The sequence below is a fragment of the Leuresthes tenuis genome, unplaced genomic scaffold (assembly GCF_036924035.1).
Source record: "Leuresthes tenuis unplaced genomic scaffold, fLeuTen1.0.hap1 SCAF_5, whole genome shotgun sequence".
NCBI classification, from domain to species: Eukaryota; Metazoa; Chordata; class Actinopteri; order Atheriniformes; family Atherinopsidae; genus Leuresthes; species Leuresthes tenuis.
In genome coordinates this window covers 31684120-31704173 of record NW_027325359.1, presented here as the reverse complement: position 1 = coordinate 31704173, position 20054 = coordinate 31684120, and the positions used below count along the sequence as shown (strand labels likewise).

The 20054-nt window shown below is 40.0% G+C and overlaps 1 protein-coding gene across 1 annotated transcript in view; it reads left to right on the top strand.

Annotated features, from left to right (window-relative positions):
• il34 (interleukin 34) overlaps positions 1-14310 on the top strand; it is a 52043-nt gene extending 37733 nt beyond the window's left edge. Inside the window, exons 5-8 of the mRNA XM_072386666.1 lie at positions 1-78; positions 3838-3945; positions 7556-7739; positions 11682-14310. Coding sequence (XP_072242767.1) covers positions 1-78; positions 3838-3945; positions 7556-7739; positions 11682-11764 — 453 coding nt within the window. The 3' untranslated portion in view covers positions 11765-14310. The remainder of the gene's footprint in view (positions 79-3837; positions 3946-7555; positions 7740-11681) is intronic.
• Positions 14311-20054: the final 5744 nt, after the last annotated feature.

Sequence of the window (20054 nt, the reverse complement as noted above, 5' to 3'; positions counted from 1 at the left end):
AGGTTAAAGGTGGAGGGATTGGATCACCTGGTTCTGCAGAGGCTGTGGTTCCAAGTTAATCAAGGCGTGTTAAAAAAGGTAGCATTAAACAGTCATCCCCACTTTAAATTCTAATGTTTTAAATATAAGAACAGAATAAACTACAATCTGAGCTACATCTCAGACTCTACAGGCCTCAGTTAGCATGTTAAAGGTTAAAGTTCATGACTGCACAGTTAGAAAAAGACTGAACAAGGATGGCTTTTTTGGAAGGGCTGCAGGAGAAAGCCTCTTCTCTCTAAAAAGAACATGGCAGCACAGCTTAGGTTTGCAAAGCTGCATCTGAACAAACCACAAGACTTCTGGAACAATGTCCTTTGGACAGACCAGACCAAAGTGGAGATGTTTGGTCTTAATGCACAGCAGCACGTTTGGAGGAAACCAAACACAGCATATCAGCACAAACACCTCATACCATACAAGTCTTCATTAAAACCCTGTTCATGTTCATCATGAAACTGTATGATCATCCATGAGCCTGGCTGTGTAAAACAGAAGCAGAGGGCTGGAGTCAGAGATATCAATCCAGATTCATACGTAGATCTATGCACATCTGTAAGTGATGTGCATGTGAACACTTATCAAATATACCTGGCTTTTTTAGCTCAAACATTCTTGAGTACCGTACCAAGTACCAGCTGGGAAAGCACAAGCTCTGTCAGCTTGTCAGTAAAGATAACCATGTTAAGATATCACATGCGAGTCATTGCTGGATCATGGGAATATATACACTGTGTATGTTTACAAATCACCTTCATGTTGTCCACCAGAGCTGCTGATGAAGCCATGTAAACACTCAAAACCTACGTCCAAAAGCTGAGGGCCACAGAAGTCATGCTACAGAGAAAGCCCTCAATGCTTGTAGCTAACGTTAGTTATGTCTCCGAACTGGCTTAAGCCGAGTCCCTCACATGACGTATTCCTTTCACGGCAACACTTCTTTAAGTGTGGCTTTAATTGTGCTCACTTTTTGCTGCTCGTTTCACTTCCCCACCTCCAAGTTGGCATTCACCTCAGCTTGCCTTCAGGAGGAAACTTTGTCTTGTCTCCAACCACTCCGCTGAGCTGAGTTAGTTGTTTGTGCAGATTCTAGATTCACATAAAGCTATTGCATGATGTAACTGGACCTGACTGGCTGAACTTTAGTTTGTTCTGGTTTCTCTTCTGCTCTGACTCACACTTGCAATCACACATCACATATTACTTAGACAAGTGTGTCCCACTTACGAAAAATAACATCCTTTAACCACATTTAATGCACTCTTAACCTAATACTGACCGGCATTTAGAGCTAAGTAAATTTATCAATTATTGCAGTCAGCTGCAACACATCAGTCCAGCTGTTAGCAGTGAGGCATCTGTATAGTTCGACCATCAAAAATCAGTAAACAAATTAATTCATCAAGCTAATTTCTTTCCGAATTCACCTCAATGTGAAGTTCAAAAGCTTTAATAAGTGAATTTATTGTTCCGACTTGTTTGTCTGTGGAAATCTGGAAAAAGATGCTGTGCTTGAGTGACCTCAGTTGCATAACTGAGCGTACTGCGGGCAATTTGAGAATAATACACACCTCTCCACCTCAGGACATGACCTTACTTGCTGCATTTTTGTTACACTATATTCCTGTTTCCTTATTAGGACCTTGCTGTTTCTATATCTGGAAGGAGACTGCTGGTGGGGGTGGTTGTGGCTTGAGCTAGTGAGTCACTTTTGGGTGTTGCCATGAGTCCAGGTTCTCTTTTACAGTGATAGAGCTTATAGTGGATGGCAAAGCTTCCACCGCTTCTACAAACACAAACACACACACACAAACATTAACAACCAGTAAGATGCCACCACTGATCCTCCAATTTCTCCCCACCAACATTTAAATCTGTCAAAATGAAGCATTGTCCTACAGATAAACTGTTCACACTTGCGAGCACTGAAAGCTTTATTTAATTTGTAGACTTGTCACTTTTGTTAATGTTGTTAATCAGTAACCATTTAACCAGGGTTTCCACCCTCCTCTTTATTTGTTGTCACGCACTTTGTGTTTAAGGTAAGAATCTTTTAAGATTCCAGGATGTAGAGGACAAAGTGCTCTTGGAAGGTCTCCAGACAGTATTATCCATCCATCCATCCATTTTCTATACCCGCTTAATCTGTCAGTCGAGTCGTGGGGGGGCTGGAGCCCATCCCAGCGGCCATAGGGCGAGAGGCGGGCGAGAGACGGGGTACACCCTGGACAGGTCGCCAGTCCATCACAGGGCCACACAGAGACAAACGATACAAACAACCACACACACTCACTCTCAAGGACAATTTTAGAGACACCAGTTAACCTAACATGAATGTTTTTGGACGGTGGGAGGAAGCGGGAGTACCTGGAGAGAACCCACGCACACACAGGGAGAACATGCAAACTCCCCACAGAAAGGCCCCAGCCGGGGCCTCCAAGCATCCATAAGCAAATTAGAAGTTTGTACAAAGAACATACAACTTATGTTGGTTCATTCGTGTGTTGTGATACAATAACTAAATTTCTCAGTTCCCTGCAGAGATGAAGCTTATGTCTCCGTCGTGATCATGTCAACATCCACGCTCCACACTTCATGCACTGTCGATTCGGCCACAAATACTTTTTCACTGATAAAGACTACACCATGACGGCATGACGTAAATCACCTCTGACTAAATCGTAGGGGTGGGGAGAGGTTAAGGGACTGGATGAGAGAATCATGGGAAAGGGATGAGAGTGGATGAGGAAACATGATGGACTTCTACTGGATAGGAACCCATATGTAGAAAAGTGTCTTTATTCATTAATCTTAGGTTAAAAACAGAAATGGCAGATGTTGCTGCTGTATAGACTTTTGACACCCATCCAGCATATTTTGCACCATCTTTTCACTTTTCTACTTCCCTCTTACTGGTGAAAAGTAAGAGTTTAGACAGTTTGAGCTAGAAGATGTGTACATGGTTGGGGGGCCTACATGTTTTTCTGTTCAGGGGTTGTGATTCCTGATGCTGCCCTTCGGTAAAATGCGGTCTCACAATTTACAACCACTGAACTGTGAAACTTTTGAAGACGTGTACAAACATACTTTTCACACGTTTTCTGTTGAGACTGGATGGGAAATTTACCTTCGGGGTAATTAAAGTCATTTTTCTCTCTCTTTTTTTGAATTTAGCTCAAACAATGCAAAAATGTATTCCAAATATTAGCTTTTTTATAAATAAACAACTGAAAAACCTCTGATTCTCATTGTTGCTGCCCAGTGTGAGCATTAAAGGGTTAAACTGTGTCAACTCAGCAACAGGTTTGGAGTCGCAGCAACCACAGATACACAGATGTGGCAGCGGCTGCTCTCTCAGCAGCCTCAACCCTTTCATCGGTTCTGTCAGTTTAACGACCTCTTGTTGGCTCTCCGCCTTCTTCAGCGTCCTCCTCTCTGTTTTCTGACTGTTTCCTAAAATAGGCTGCTGTGGGTCAGATAATCTTTGGAACGTGGTGTTTTATCATGGATTTTAGAGCCACAAAGCCAGTGATGAAGAGTAAGCCTGCCATCTCAATGTGACCATGTGAAATTAAAACACATACGCTCACAAAAGCCCCGTCTGTTCCTACAACTTATCTCCAGTGGCCAAACCAGCCAATGCCCACTTTTCCACATTTGTTCCCCTGGAATTTAGAATTTTAAAAAGCATTTCATGCACAGTCAACAGCCTGTTCATGGAGGATTCTTTCTTTTTGGTAATTGATTATTCAGCACACTTTAAATGCTGCTCGGAACTAAACAAAGTTTAAATTTCAGATCATCCGGGTCATGCCAGAGAGGCATCCTTCCCGTTCATACACAGCTGAGCTGGAGAGACGCTTCAGGGATGTGGAGGGAGTCTTTGTGCAGTCACACCCTGCGGAGGTAAGTTCACATGTTTATATCACATCAGTATTTAGTTTCTCCTCAAATGAAGCAGTTTGATAACTAATGTCACACTGATTAAATTTTTTTTAATATTAAGAACAAATACTATCATCACTAGGAAATTAGGCGATGGGAGTGTTAATACAGCGGGTGAATTTAGTGCACCCATTGATCATTCAGTGAAGTGTGTGGGTGCTGGTTATGAGGCCAGTTTTGCTCTCATAACGACTTATCTGTGCTGGTATTTAAAAAATAGAATATTCCAGTTCAGTTTATTCAGTTCCCATAGTTTCCCTTTCAGGCCTCATCACACAGTGACCCATCGCCTTGTAATGATGCAGCCAAATAGACTTAAAACAGCAGACAGTAAGTCTGGATTCAAGTTGATAAGACATCTTATGCTTGATCTATATCTAGTTTGTCATCTCGTGATTTGAAGTGTGCATCCTTTGTCGTCATATATACTAGACAATTTGGTTAAACACATACAAAACAGAGGAATGCTTCATGTGTTTCCCTGTTGGTTCCTTCAGCTGGCTGCAGAGATCTGACTTTCCTCTGTGACCTCAGATTACTGCGGCTGCAATTAAAAAGCATCTTATCTTTTCATGATGATCGACGACAGTAATGACCCTAAAGGGCAATATTACTTTTCTGGAGTTTCCGATCGTTTTAAACTTTAAATTAAGTTATTGGGATCAATTTACGATTACTGTAAAATGGCCCTCAGGGAGCTATCACCCACAAAGAGCCATGCTCTGTACAGTCATGTGAAAAAGAAAGCACATGCTCAAATAATTCTAAAGTTTTATGATTTGGAAGATGATAAAGAAGTCATCTGGTCCCTGCCAGGTCTTGAAGTGATATAAAAAGCCATGGAAAAGCCCTCCTGGGCAGCTTGTCAGTCACTGAATCCACCATGAACTCCTCTGTATACCAAAGTATGTATCTGTCTCACTGCTGCTAAAGGTCCTTCTACAAGCTGTTGGATCATGGGGTTCACTTAGTTTTTCACACACTGCTTCTGAATTTTGTCTTAGATTTATTAGATAAATAATGACACGTTCCATGATGTAGCGGAGAGTAACACGTGTTATATACACTGGCATATATTGACTTCTTTGCCATATTGAGTTGACCCAGAAACGCAACATTTTACTGTTTTTATCTTATTTTATAAGATTAGTGCCTCAAATCTCATACATGAATCTGAACAGCCCATTCAATAAAGGCACCTCATATATAACAGTGAGAGGCAGATCAGGCATGTCATGTCTTTGTCTGCTCTATAAACCTTGCACTAAACCGCTGGACATGGTGAAATATGTCATGTGTTAGCGATCATCTGAGCTTTTTTTCTTTTGCTTATGTCCTGATTCATAAAACCTCACATTTGATAGGTGTACTTTTTTTTTCACACAACTCATGTTGCAGTTTTAAATTCCATGGAATATAAGATTTTAAAGTGTCATTTTCCAGGCCTCCTAAAGTCATAAAGTTAAGTACAACTACAGAAGTTTTGGAATATCATGGAAATAATTCTTCCTGTCCGTAATGAAACTGATCGGGCCATATCACATATCAACTTCCACGAGTAACTGTCCATGTTTGACGTGCAAGCCTTAGCTTCTGAAGCTGCTGTCACAACCGGTGGAACGGGGGTTGTGCTCAAGGAACTACGTGGTGCCTGACCCCCCTGGCCTGTTTGATGGCCACGTATGACCCATGTGTTTGAAACACAAGAAAAACTTAGGAGAAGGGGTTGGAGAGAGGACCCAGATGCAGAATTCAAAGAATAAACTAGATTTATTTACAAAAAAAGAACAAAAAATGCAGCTGGGCCGGTTAACATAAATAAATCTAAACTGTGGACCAAACAAGAGGCAAAAACCTGAAGAACATGGAAATCGTGGCAAGCCGTGAGGAAAGGTAAGGTGAGGATTTCGCATTGAACTGAGGAAACTAGGAAACTAAATACTAAGGGAGGTGATTGGTGATGGGGTGCAGCTGTGAAACAAAGACAGGTGACTTGAATGTACCTAATGATGTGAAAAGAAAAAAACATGGCAAGAAATAAACCTAAAACCTGAAAACAAGACATGCCAAAAAACTAAATTTACATTGGGCATTTATGTAGTTGTTTGGGAATCAAACAGTTCTTAATGACTCAAAGAGAGAACAAAAGCATGTTTGAGCATTCAAAGCAGCAGTTGAATTAGTGAGTCCGTTCACTGCTGCCTGACAGTGGGAAGTAAGTTAAGTGCTGTGGGCCATGTAATCATACTTATTAGGAATATTCCAACTGAATATATAAATAAGAATAGATAAGATCAGGACCAGCACATTTTTCACTAACTATCTCTGCAAACCATAGAGAAGATCATGTTGATGGCAGGCACATCTGGTGCACAATCAGCCAAAAATGACCCATCTGCTCCATTACTTCATGTGTCCTTTTTGATTTCCCATGGCTGCGCTGATCAAATTCAAGTCACGAATGCTACCTGCAGAGTGACTGCTCAGTCTCCACCCAACCATCCAAACTAGGAGTTCCTTATCTGCCACTGTGCTCCTCTGAGGAGTATAATCTGTTCCTGTCGTCTCTGCACAAAGCAGCCTCTGTTCTGTGTTTGTGTTTAAAAGATGGTGGAATGAGCAGATCACCCTCTGTACCTTAAAGACTGACTTGAAGATTCATCTTTTGCGAGAACCTTGCTTTAAATCATTTGAATCTATTTAAATAGTGTAGATTTAGCATTTAATGGGTATAATAGCATTTCTTACTGTTCTAAGACTTGAAAGCTGTTCCTTGTTTGTAAGTTGCTGTGGATGAAAATGCCGACTAAGAAAAAGAGCAAAAAGGGTTATTTTATTTAATTTTTCAAGTACACTTCTGTTCTGTTTTTGGTCAGGGAAAAACTGAGTTCAATTTGGTGTTTTTTTTTCTTTTCTTTGTTTTTTTCACAAATCTCGCTGCCAACGGACAGACTGACAGACACACAAACGGCCCACAAAACATACTCCATACTCCCTTGGCATGGCATAAGAGGAAAAAGAGTTTGATGCGTTGAATGACATCACACATCATAAATGCCTTTTCTCACTGGATTCCTACAGTGGCTGTGGGAAGAGCTCTGGTCTGTGGAATTTATATAGTATGCAACAGCACATTGTCATCATTTTTTCAATTAAGATGACCATGAAAAAGCATTGAGAAAGCAAACTTAACCCTAATAAAAGAGAAACAAATAGTCAAATGATTAATGAAACTTATGTGCACGTAACTCTAAACTATCTTGACTAAAGCAAGAGGACTCACATGCTCAGCCTGGACATGTGAACATAATGTGGTAAAAGTGTCTGCCGGCTGTCTCAGATTGGAAACAGTTGAAAATGTGGAAGTTTTGTCTAAGGAACTTTTCTGAACGTCCATAAAATTACCCCCTGAAAAGCACACAGTGAATGCTAATCCTCTGGTGATTTATCTCCCACGAGACGCAGACCTTTCTCAATGCAAAGCACCTGACGGATCCATTTTCACTTACCCACTCACATAAAGCCTACCTGACTGTCTCTCAGACATGTGTGTGTTTTGGTGTGTGTCCAGGTGTTCCAGCAGGAGCTTCCAGAGACAATTCAGGACATTTGGGATCAGTTAACGGAGGAGACTGACAGAGTGCCGGAGTCCAGCTGGCGACTCGCTTCTCCAAAATCTCTCGTGGACAACCTGTGCCACACCATGTACTGCCTGTTCAGTGAGTGCTTTACCAGCACAGAAGCTCAACAGGACTGTGAGTATCACAGATAAGACATTTAAACCCACCATAACGGGAAGCGTTAGATGTTTCCCATATATTATGAGAGAGCAGCACACACTGTAAAATGGGATTAAAGCTTAAACTTGTGCATATACATATCATTCTAATATCAGCCTTTAACTGGCTTATTACATTAAGATGTAACTGGTTTAAGCTGCAGTGTGTCTGTATCCTGTAGCTAACATCAACATTGTGTCCAAGCCATGATCTGCTCCATATGGTTCAAGTTGAAGCTGAAGCTGAGGTTAGATGTAAGTTTTTCTCAGAAAACAACTCAAGTTCCAGATTAGTTGTGACACAAGCAGAATTTAGTTGGCAGACTGGACACAAGCAACCATAAGTTTTGTTTCTTAAGCCCTGCTCTGTTGTGAAAGTGTCTTCTCCAGCTCATGATCAAAGCACAGACAATCCTTTGATGCTCTAGGTTGTGCTGGAGCCTTAGCCAAGCCATCTGGTCAAATTTTGTGTCTTCATGTTCCTACAAAGTCGTATTTATCTGTAGCCTGACGTACCCGATGGTATGTTGCACAGAACCATCTGGAACTTTGCCACTGGAAAAAGTTTGGAAAAGGGAGGCGAGCGCTTTCAAAAAACTACATGGCATGTGATTGGACGAACCATATATCACTGTCAATCATCGACCAATCATATGGAACCACTATTAGCAAAGTACATTGAAGGGTAAAGTAGGAGATTTAACATGCGATCTCTCTGCAGTTGCCTGTAAAGAAGCTAAGAGAGGGTTCTTTGTAGATTTGTGGATTCACATCATGTTGCTAATACTAATTTTCATAATGATGACATTCACAAGCTGACACTCGCTCCAAGTCAGAATGTGACAACACTCAGTTCCCATCTGAGAGGCCTTAACATCTGGTGCCCGAACACATGTGTTGTGCCTTATTTAAGCATAAAGCTGGTCAGACAGCCCCCTGAAGGAGGGATTTAGTAAGAAAGTCAAACTCTAAAACTACCTTTAATTCCTGTATTCTAGACTGAGTTTCATCCAAATACAAAATCACACGGTAGGTCACGACAGACATATTTCTGATTACACTTCAAGAGTCCTTGAGGTCACGTTTGTCAAGTTAGCTAAGAAATTTGAAAAGAAAAAACAGCACCGCATCAAACACAGAGAAAAAGACTAACAAGACGTGTCTGAGAAACTTAGAAGGATGTTCTCCAAGCACAAAAGAAAGTAATGCACACATTCTGGACAGAGAAGACAAATTGTTGGAGAGAGAAACAAACGAGAGGATGTAGGTGAAAGAGGAAAAACAACCATTAAAGAGAGTATCACCTGTCCAACATTACAATGCAGCCTTGACTGTCCTTCCCAGGGGTTTCACAGACAGCTACGCCTTAAATCTTGTGACCAAAGCTTTTCACATGTTGATCAGGCTGGTAAATAAATCATAGATGAACTAAATGAGCCACAGGATGTGCAGGTGGATCAGTTAGTACTGAAGAAGCAAAGTGAGAGTTTAAACGTCAGACACTTAGGTTTACTATCACTCAGTGCGGTTACATGCGTGCCATCGGATCGAATTAATGGCTGAATAAAAATAAGATTGAGTTATTCAGCTCATGTAGACACCTTAATCTGACAAGAAATCGAATCGGATCGGGTTACTTGCGATCGAATTAAGACCCTGAGATAACTCGATCCAAATGCCCACTGAACGTGCATGAAGACGACAGTGGATCGGATCGTGCAGTTTATCAAATAAAAAAGACAAATCCTGCAGTGATAACAATCTCCTGCCTGATAAACTTAATGAAATAAATGTATTTTTGCATCAGACTATTGTTCAGATTCAGCAGGACTTGTCTTTATCTGAGAATGTTAGAAACTAAACTTGCTTGGTTGCATTTCTGTGGATTTTTGGGGGGGAATCTGTTGTCTTAAAGATTTTCAAATGTGGATTTTTAGTCAAACCCATTCATTTATATATTTTCTCTATCAATACGGGTTTTCCAACATATGCTCGTCACATCAACCACTTTTTATTCTAGAATATTATATCATGAATACACAAGCTCCATATTCCACATATCTGTAAGACACAAAATATATATTTTTAATTGCTCTTCATACCAATGTTTCATAGCAGTGCCTCTAAGGGATTTTTTTCCATGCACGTAACTTCACTCATGGTATAACGTACCTTCTTCTAGTAAGTAATTTTCCCCATTTTTCAGTTTGTAAGTCCTCGATTCCTCTCCCTCGTCTTACATCCTCCCACCTCCCACCATTTATTAGAATAATAAAAAGTAAAACGAGGCATCCTTGCTTATTCATAAACTGATTTTGATTAAGTATGACGAGTGTCACCACAGCATCATCCCTCTCACTGCTTTGTTGCAGCCTGCTGCTGCAGTTGAACAGTGTTCATGACAACTTATTTTCATTCAGTTTTAAAAATGTGTAACATGCCCTGAATACATCACAGCTGCTGAAAAGACTTGTGCATAGAACATCTTCGCTCACAGCTCCTCTGACAAGCCTCCTCATTCCTCTGCTCTCTGCACAAGTTACACAAGTTAATATCCATAGACACCTTGTCACAGAGGACGGTAAGAAAACTGTGTTGCAGAACACTGTGGATCCTCCCACACAACAGTGAAACATAATCAATAAAACAAGACCTGATACCTACAATTAGATGATTGACTATGATTTTTCAAATAATCTTCTTAGCAAAGAAAATAGTAAATGAGTTGCTAATATCACTGATTAACAGTACTGTGTAAAATAGATAGAATATATTTATAAACAAATACAAAATATGAGAATATGAGGCAGTTTTTTATCAGTTCTCAGCAGCTTTAAAGTGAATATCTGGTCTGAGCTCCTTTATTCTCCAACACAGCCTGAACCCTCTGAGACAAGCTTTCTGTCATTTCTTTAAGGAGTCTTCAGGAATAGTTCTCCAGGCTTCTTGAAGGACATCCCAAAGCTCTTCTTTGGATGTCGGCTGCCTTTTGTTCTGTTCTCTGTCAGATGATCCCACACTGCTTCAATAACGTTGAGGTCCGGGCTCTGGGGAGGATTCATCCCTCCATAAGACCTGTTGCCACTGATTTTCAGTCCACTTCTTGTGTCATTTGGCACAGCTCAGCCTTTTCTCCCTGTTTCCCTTCCTTAAGAATGGCTTCTTGACAGCCACCCTTCCATGGAGACCATTTCTGATGAGGCTTGGGCCAACAGTAGATGGATCAGCTGAAGGTCCAGATGCATTTCTCAGGTCCTGTGTCAGGTCTTTGCTGGATTTTTTCCTCTTTCTTAAGGACATCACTTTCAGATCCTGTTCATCTGCTGCAGATAGATTTTTAGGCCTGACACTTCTTCTTTTGTCCTCCACTTGTCCAGTTTCCTCAAATGTTTTAAGGACACACTGCACACCATGCTGAGATATGCCAAGTTTTCAGCTAATAGCTCTTTGGAAATCAAATTGTTGCTGCAGAAATCCTATTTTCTGTCTGTCAAACTGTGTTATCTTTGCTGTTTTTCATAGATGCAACTAAAGAAATGGGAACAAATGATGTGTCTCTGTGACAGGCTGCTCGTAACAAAGTGACTAAAGATACAATTTAAAGAATAACTTTGAAAGAAAGTCTGGCTTCTTGGAAACAAATATACACAAATGAGTGATGGATCAAGATTTTAGCACGGTATTGTAATTATACTACTTTAGTTTTTTGTTTTTATGTGATCTGTCTTGCACAATGTGTCAACTGTACATTAATATCTGGAAAAAGTAGATTTGCAGATGTTCATTATAGTAGTATAAAAGGCTTCCTTTCATTTTTAGCTTATGTCAAAAAGGGCAGAAGCTGGTCAGGATGTATCTCCATTTGTGAGAAATAAAGGTTTCATTTTGTAATTGGGTTTACTTTGTCATTGCTTTTCAGACTGTGGAGGTTCCCATTTGAGGAGAGGAAGGAAGACTTCCAACCAGACAGCAGTAAAAGAGCCAGAGGAGCCAGCAGAGTGACGTTTCCCTGTAGACACTGATCAGCGTTTAAAATGATCTCCCTTGAGCTACAGGAAGAGGGGTTAAAGAACAGTTCACAGCGAAAGAACATCAACAAGTCTTTCCCAAATGTACCAAACAGAGCCAAGATTGTCGTATTGACTCAAACTCTGGCGAGGCTCCATCAGTGAAAGCGGACAGAAATTGTAGGCTCAGTAACAGCATCCAGGATTACTTTATGAGCACATGGACTTTCTGTGAAGAAGCTTCAGTATAGAATGAGAATGAGATTTGTTCATGTCCTCAGACATGATGTAGGGCCAATACGTTCTTTTCTAAGATGGATTCTTTAAAAAGGAGCTTGTCGGCAAAGGCTTAACTTCACCTGTCAGAGGGTTATCATTATAGTATTACCATATCTCTGCCAAAAATAACTTTTGATGTGTTCCCAAGAACCTTCATGGACTAACAAGAGAAGCTATGACTGATTTTGTGCAACAGTCAAACAACTGCTCTTTCAAACGTCATTTAAAGACGTTTTACAGGTATGCAACAGACTCAACTGACATAATCAGAAGTTATCAGAAAAGTTTGGTTTTTTTGCCCTTCTTCATTTATTTAAACATTTTCTATACGTCTACCATGCACAAAGGATGAAACATGTAACTGGTCAAACAACATGTTTATCTCTCTCAGTCTCCAGCTCATCTTTACGATCTCTTGCTCTTTTCCTCACCAAGCATGCTATGAACTGAAAGGTAGAAAACACATGTTGAAAATGATCATTTGTCTGGTTTGAGGTTTCTTGAGTTTGAATAATGCTAGAAATTTATGCACGAAAGAATGAAATCTGAAACCTGTGTCTTTATATACCTGACAAGTGTTGAGAGGGTCTAGCCCAACATGCAAATCTGAATCTTTCAAGCTGTTTTATTCCAACATTCTGACTTCAAAGAATATCAGTATTACCTGCCTTTTCTGTCTTTTCTATTTCTTTGCACTTGTGCATTTAAAGCCACTGACTTGACTATCAACAGTCATCTTGCTGCATTGCAATGATCTGCTCCCAGTGGCAGCAGCCACCCCCAGCAGTACAGTGTGGGAAAACTTTTCAGCAAAGGCTCAAGTAGCACGTAAAAGCCATTGGCCTGGCCTCCAAACTTATGTGATGGAATATCAAAAAGACATGTTGGCGCAAGCTTGATGAAATGATTAGCTGCCAGCTTCAAGGTGATATACTGCACAGGACACCCCTCGAAGCCCAAAGTCCATGTTTCTGAGGGGTTAGAGGTGCTGGCTGCATGGTGTGCACCTACAGGATACAGAAAAAAATATTCTATGTTCTGTAGGACTGATCAGTGCATGAGGGAGGACTCACCAGGACATATTTCAGGTTTTGAATATCTCATTTCTGGTTTCTTTGTGCTGCCTAACTGAATCATGGGTCAGCTGCTTAACTTTTTGTCTTGCTTGTGCTGGAGAGTTTAGAAAAGTTCAAGCTTTGTTTCACTGAACCGTCTGGGAAGTCCAATGAAGAACCGATTGGAAAAAGACAGTCACTTTCCAAAATTTACTGTCAAGTGGTTGGATGAAGATCGCTGAGTTTGTCCTTTCAGAAGTCATAACAGGCCATAACTATGAGGCCCAACATATAATAGATCATTCAAATCTTTAAAAAAGGCTCCCGGCAAACCAGCCTTTTTAGCCTAACTTAGCATGACATTTAATGTCACTGGCAATCGAGCACAAACCTTTAAATCAAGTCAAATCAGCAACGTTTCTCAACAAAAAAAACCCACTTAAACCTGAGTGCTGAAGCAAAACCAAAGTTGCCAGATTACGTTGCCTTCTCACGTCCTCACAGTAGCCTGGTTTTCATTCACCAGCAAAGTAAATCTGAAACGATCTTTTAAAAACACATTAAAAAGAAACATGAGTCGAGCATGTTTCTGGTTTGAAATGAATGAATTCTTTAGGCTACATCGCTTGTGGGTGTGATTCAGGAGAAGAAGTGTTTCTAACCACAAATTAACTTCATAGAGGAAAAAAACTGTGGTGGACATCCACGATAGGAAAACGAAGTGTTCTGAATGAGTTGAATTGGTTTAATCTCCGGGAATAACGTGGACATTATATCATGTCTGGTAATGATATAACATCCATTCCCACTGATGCAAATCAGAAGTAATAACCACCTCAAACGTATCTTATTCACATCCTCTAAATGGCACCAGACACCCGGCTAATATCAACACTCCTTATGTAGTTGTTTTCCTTTGTTTTGTTGTCTTCTGCGGGAAAACATTTTTCTCTTCCTTTTTTCTTTCTCTTCGGCGAGTCATTGATGTTTGTGGTATGAGTCAAGTACACACACCAAGCCCACCTTGTTTGGTTTAGAAAATTAAATACTTTATTACGGCGAGGAGAAGATGATATGTCTCAATTTATGGCGGAAACATCCGGCTGCTTTTATGGTTTAAAGAACCGTAACATGGCCGCATAATTATCTGTAGACTGGGGCGGAAGAACGTTTACAGATGCAGTTCAGAGCGCTTATTGCACTTATAGAGATATACAAACAGCTGACATGTGGTAAATAATGATAAAGCATGCCTGCTTCTGGTCATGCTGATGATAATATGTCACAGTTCCACTTCTTTAGAGCTCTACAGCACCTAACAAATACGTTTGGCCTCAAAGAAAGTTTTTGAATCGCTTCTCTAACTTGGAACCTGCATGCAATCACCTCCGCTTAAAGCTGTCAAGTTTTGGTTGTTTATTTCACATCCAGAGTGCCAAGCCAAAACAGTGATACTTAATACTCAACTGCAGTATATTGTGGTCGTGTTGGCGAAGAGGTTCAGTCGGTACAAGAAATGAGAAAATGCAGAACACCTGGGCTGAGAAAGAGCAGCTGCGTCAAGGCTGATTTAGTAGCAAAATGTGATTGAAAGCATGATTATTTCCATTCCAGCAATTCATCCTCGTGGTATTTAAGTTAACTCTTTGCTTTCAGCTCGAGCAATTATCTAAAGCACAACTAAAATTAAACCCAACAGCAACATATGTAATCGTTTTCTTCACTTGTTACTCCACTAAAATAGTAAATTTTCTAAAGCCGAGTCTATTACAGATGAGACAAATCAAAGAAAGAGAACCAGATAACGTGTACGAGCAGGATGTTTGGCCACCAGAACAGCCCCAGTGAACCCTGGTTTCCCTACAGGGTTCTGTAGCTCTGCTGGGGGGATGTTTTAGATGTTCATGTGGTACTCAAATGATTTCTCTTTGCAGTAATTTACTTTCTAATAAATAGAAGCTTAAAAAAATTATCCGATTTTCCCAGAAGCCCTTAGTAGAAGTGAAAATAACTAAGATTATTACATTTGGTCATTAATTTGTTTAGGAAATATATCCGATATTACACATTTACGAGTGGCAATAATATCTCAACCCCTGCTGTGTCACGATAAGTGCAACTAAACTTCTCCAGTAACTTGTCATCAGTGCTGCACATCAGCTTAGAAGAATTTGGTTCATCCTGCAGCAAATAACAGCTTCAGCGTTGGATGTTCTCAAGTTAAATGTGACCACAGGTCCTTCCACAGTGTTTCTGTTGAATTTAGGCCATTCCAAAAGATCGTTCCTCTTTAGCCATTCTTTGTTGAAAATGCTTGTGGTGACGTTTGAGGCTACATTGCTAGTGGTTGTAATTCAGTAAAAGAAGTAGTTAACGTAACCAGAAACAAACCTCAAGGAGTAAAAAACAACAACTGCGGTGGACATCCACAGAAGGGAAAATGAAGATAAATCAACAACAAGTGTTGTATGATATTTGGGAAGATGCCTGTCAGTCATAAGGGTTTACTGTTTGCCAGCTCAGACCAGAAACAGCCGATGGTTCACATAATTTTTGTCTTTACAGGGTCAGACATGATTCCAGAGATGTTCCTGTTCCTCTTCATGTGCGCCAAACCATTTGAATATTTTCAAATCAAACGGTAATGGAAACTCGGCTGTTTCTTGCCACATGATCCCCTTTTATCCGTATTTAATTCGCAGATTTTTTTTAGAAGTCTTTGGTTTGATCCAGACTTTATTGTTCCATAGATAAGTGGCGAGTCATCCTGATCCCCCCACATCATGATCCTACAACTACCTTGTTTGGTCTTATCCATCAGACTGTGTTAAATCCCTGCTTGGATACATATGGAGCCAGAATTTGCAGCATGTTTTAAGTCTTTCAAATGATTTACCCATTTTTGGTGTGCTATACCTTTCTATCACAGATCCCTGTTCTTTAAAACAAAAAGAAAAACAGGTACTCCACCCTGCTCACACCTGATTGGTCAATTCATTAAACACACTTCAATCTAATATTTCAAATTAAATGCAAATCTTATCAGTTCACATCCTTATGCCACTCAAAAATATGTAATATTGAGTTGTTTTGCTCAATAAAGTAACTACTAAGCTACTACAATTAACTTTGAGTTGATTGTTTAATTTGATTCTATTGATCCACTTTTAGGACTCGTGTGGACACTTAATATTTGCAGAGATATAACAGACCCTAAAAGATTCACAAACTGTCAAAATACAGGGCCTTTTTAAAAAAAAATCTGAATTAATGACAGGTGAAGAAGTAAGACTTCTAACATATTCTAACAACATGCACTTCCTCTCAATGGGTTCATTCCTTCAGATTCAGTCTCGGGACGTTTTAGAGTGCTGGATATTCATATCGACATAGACATTCTTGGATGTTAATCAGAAAGAAAGGCGCTACATTACCAGCGGGGATTGCATGTGTTTTGGGTTGAACAGTTTAAATCTACCATCTTTGATATCTTTAAGCTTGGTCTTATTGAACTTAAAATGGACTTTTCACAGTGTTGGATAGTCGGGAGGCTCAAGGCTATTTGTTCACTGCTTCACTGAACTCACTGTGCATGTTGTTTTTGCATGTGAGTCGCAGTGGTGGGGACTTTAACTTGATGCACATGATTCATTTCCTGTAAATCCTGTCAAGCTGGTTTGGTCATTTCATGGTGTAACTTTACCTTAAGCCCTCGTTACTATTTGGCCTACTTTGTTTCATTTCACACAGTTTGAGCAAGAGTTGGTTGAGGAAACACCCTGAAAATTCCTGTTCAGAAAGGAAAACCTGGTCACGTTTCATGGTAGCTATCAAGAGTTTATTTCCACTTATGCAGTTTGGATTACATGTCATTGTAACTGATGAGCTTTTTGACTAAATCATTGGTACAACGTGAGAAATGTCATTTTCAAAATTTGCATTACATTAAATGGTATTTATTTGTGCAATTTTAAAAAATCTGTTAAAAATCTGTTGAATCCTGAGTTACACGCCAAACTGGATTAAATGTCTATTTGGGACATGAAGCCTTGTAAATATAACTACAGGAATGTTAAATTTACAAGGCTTAGGTTACATCGCTAGTGGTTGTAATTCACTAAAAGAAGTAGCTAACCTAACCGGAAACAAACCTTAAGGATTAAATATCTATCTGAGACAGCTTTCTGTTTGTAGGCCAGTTACAGCTGCAGTTCAAGCAGTCAGTCTTGACATCCCATAATATAGACACGAAGCCTTGTAAATATAACTGTGTAACCCACCTGCAGGGTGGATGCTGATGGTCAGTTATGTTTTATGTATACAGCAAAAAGAAAACTTGGTTTCGATATACAAAAGGAGGTCTACAATGTGCCAAATATTTGGTATATTTCTATAAATTCATGAAGTGTATTTTTCCTGTGCTTTATCAGTCATATGTAACTGTATGGTTGTCATTTTGTAACCACAGGAGCAGCTTACAGTATATTCAGTGATCCTCTGTGGTGATAATAAGAAACATTCCCCACAGCAGCACGACAACGACAGAGAGAAAACTGCAAAGACATGGATGTTTGTTGTCTGTGGTCTGCACAAAGATTTTACAAACAGATTTTTTTTAAACACAAGATATTGAATATTTATTTTTTGGAAATGTATGCTATGTGACAATGCTTTTATGAAAGAAATACAAAAATAAATCATTATTTTTTATCAACTAAATCTGGGCCCGGACTGTGTCATCATTTCTGATATTGAATATTTTAGAAGGTCTATGACTGTTCAGCTGATCTTTGTTTTAATCCTTAACAGATGAGTTTCTCTGTGTAAAATATACTGGATTATTAGAAGATCACTTGTATATCTACAGTCATGTCAAAAACAATGTATTTCTTTGGTTTTATGTATCGGGATGTAAAAAAATATTAGACAAATACAACTTCAAATGAAAAATAACACATAACTTATTAAACTGCATCATTTATGAAACAAAACCTGAAACAAAACACAGACAGTGTGTGAAAAACTAAATGAACCCTTACTGCTTCCACAGAAATTTAGAGGATAAGTAGCAGCCAGATGCTGCTGATCAGTGCTCTGATTAACTGATAGTCAGTCAGTATGAGCACCTCTATAAAAGCAGAAGTTCTGTCAGTTTGCTCCTCTGCAGCATTCAGGTGTGTGTTAACACGATGCCAAGGAGGAAAGACATCAGCAATGATCTCAGAGAAGCAATTGTTGCTGCCCATCAATCTGGGAAGGGTTATAAGGCCATTTCCAAACTATGTGGAGTCCATCATTCTACAGAGAGAAAGATTATTCACAAGTGGAAAACATTCAGGACAGCTGTCAATCTTCCCAGGAGTGGACGTCCCAGCAAGTTCACCCCAAGGTGAAAAAGCCAAGAGCTACATCTCAGACTCTACAGGCCTCAGTAAGCATGTTAAAGGTTAAAGTTCATGACAGCACAATTAGAAAAAGACTGAACAAGGATGACTTGTTTGGAAGGGCTGCAGGAGAAAGCCTCTTCTCTCTAAAAAGAACATGGCAGCACAGCTTAGGTTTGCAAAGCTGCATCTGAACAAAGCACAAGACTTCTGGAACAATGTCCTTTGGACAGACCAGACCAAAGTGGAGATGTTTGGTCATAATGCACAGCAGCACGTTTGGAGGAAACCAAACACAGCATATCAGCACAAACACCTCATACCAGCTGTCAAGCACGGTGGTGGAGGGCTGATGATCTGGGCTTGTTCTGCAGCCACAGGACCTGGGCACCTTGCAGTTATTGAGTTGACTCAAGGGATGAACCAGTGTTGTGTCGACACATAACAGACAACTTAGCAAAGAAGCCATTTTAAATTGGCTCTTCAGGCACTTTGTTACCAGCAGCCTGTCACAAAGACACATCATTTGTTCCCATTTCTTTAGTTGCATCTATGAAAAACAGCAAAGATGACATAGTTTGACAGACAGAAAATAGGATTTCTGCAACAACAAGGTGATTCCCAAAGAGCTATTAGCTGAAAACTTGGCATATCTCAGTATGGTGTGCAGTGTGTCCTTAAAACATTTGAGGAAACTGGACAAGTGGAGGACAAAAGAAGAAGTGTCAGGCCTAAAAAACTATCTGCAGCAGATGAACAGGATCTGAAAGTGATGTCCTTAAGAAAGAGGAAAAAATCCAGCAAAGACCTGACACAGGACCTGAGAGATGCATCTGGACCTTCAGCTGATCCATCTACTGTTGGCCCAAGCCTCATCAGAAATGGTCTCCATGGAAGGGTGGCTGTCAAGAAGCCATTCTTAAGGAAGGGAAACAGGGAGAAAAGGCTGAGCTGTGCCAAATGACACAAGAAGTGGACTGAAAATCAGTGGCAACAGGTCTTATGGAGGGATGAATCCTCCCCAGAGCCCGGACCTCAACATTATTGAAGCAGTGTGGGATCATCTGACAGAGAACGGAACAAAAGGCAGCCCACATCCAAAGAAGAGCTTTGGGATGTCCTTCAAGAAGCCTGGAGAACTATTCCTGAAGACTCCTTAAAGAAATAACAGAAAGCTGGTCTCAGAGGGTTCAGGCTGTATTGGAGAATAAATTACTTTCAAGCTCATTAGAAGAGTGCAAACTCTTTTTTGCCTTATAGACTCTATTTCAATTTTTGTTTGCTCCCTGCACTTATTTCTTGTTTTTTTGGAAATATATAAAGAAATCAGGGCTCAATTAAGGATTTTCCACCGTATGATTATATTATTGTCATATTCGCCCTCATTTTAAAGGACTCTCCAATCATTTGATGTAAACTTTGTGATCTCCATGAGTCATTTAGCTTTTTCGCGTTGAGCTATTTTGTCCCTCTGCCTTTTCCGTATTAAGGAGAATAGGGGAAGCTGGGTAAATGAAAAATTGTAAAATAAAAATCTTAATCTGGGGGTAAGAATAGTGTAAAAGCT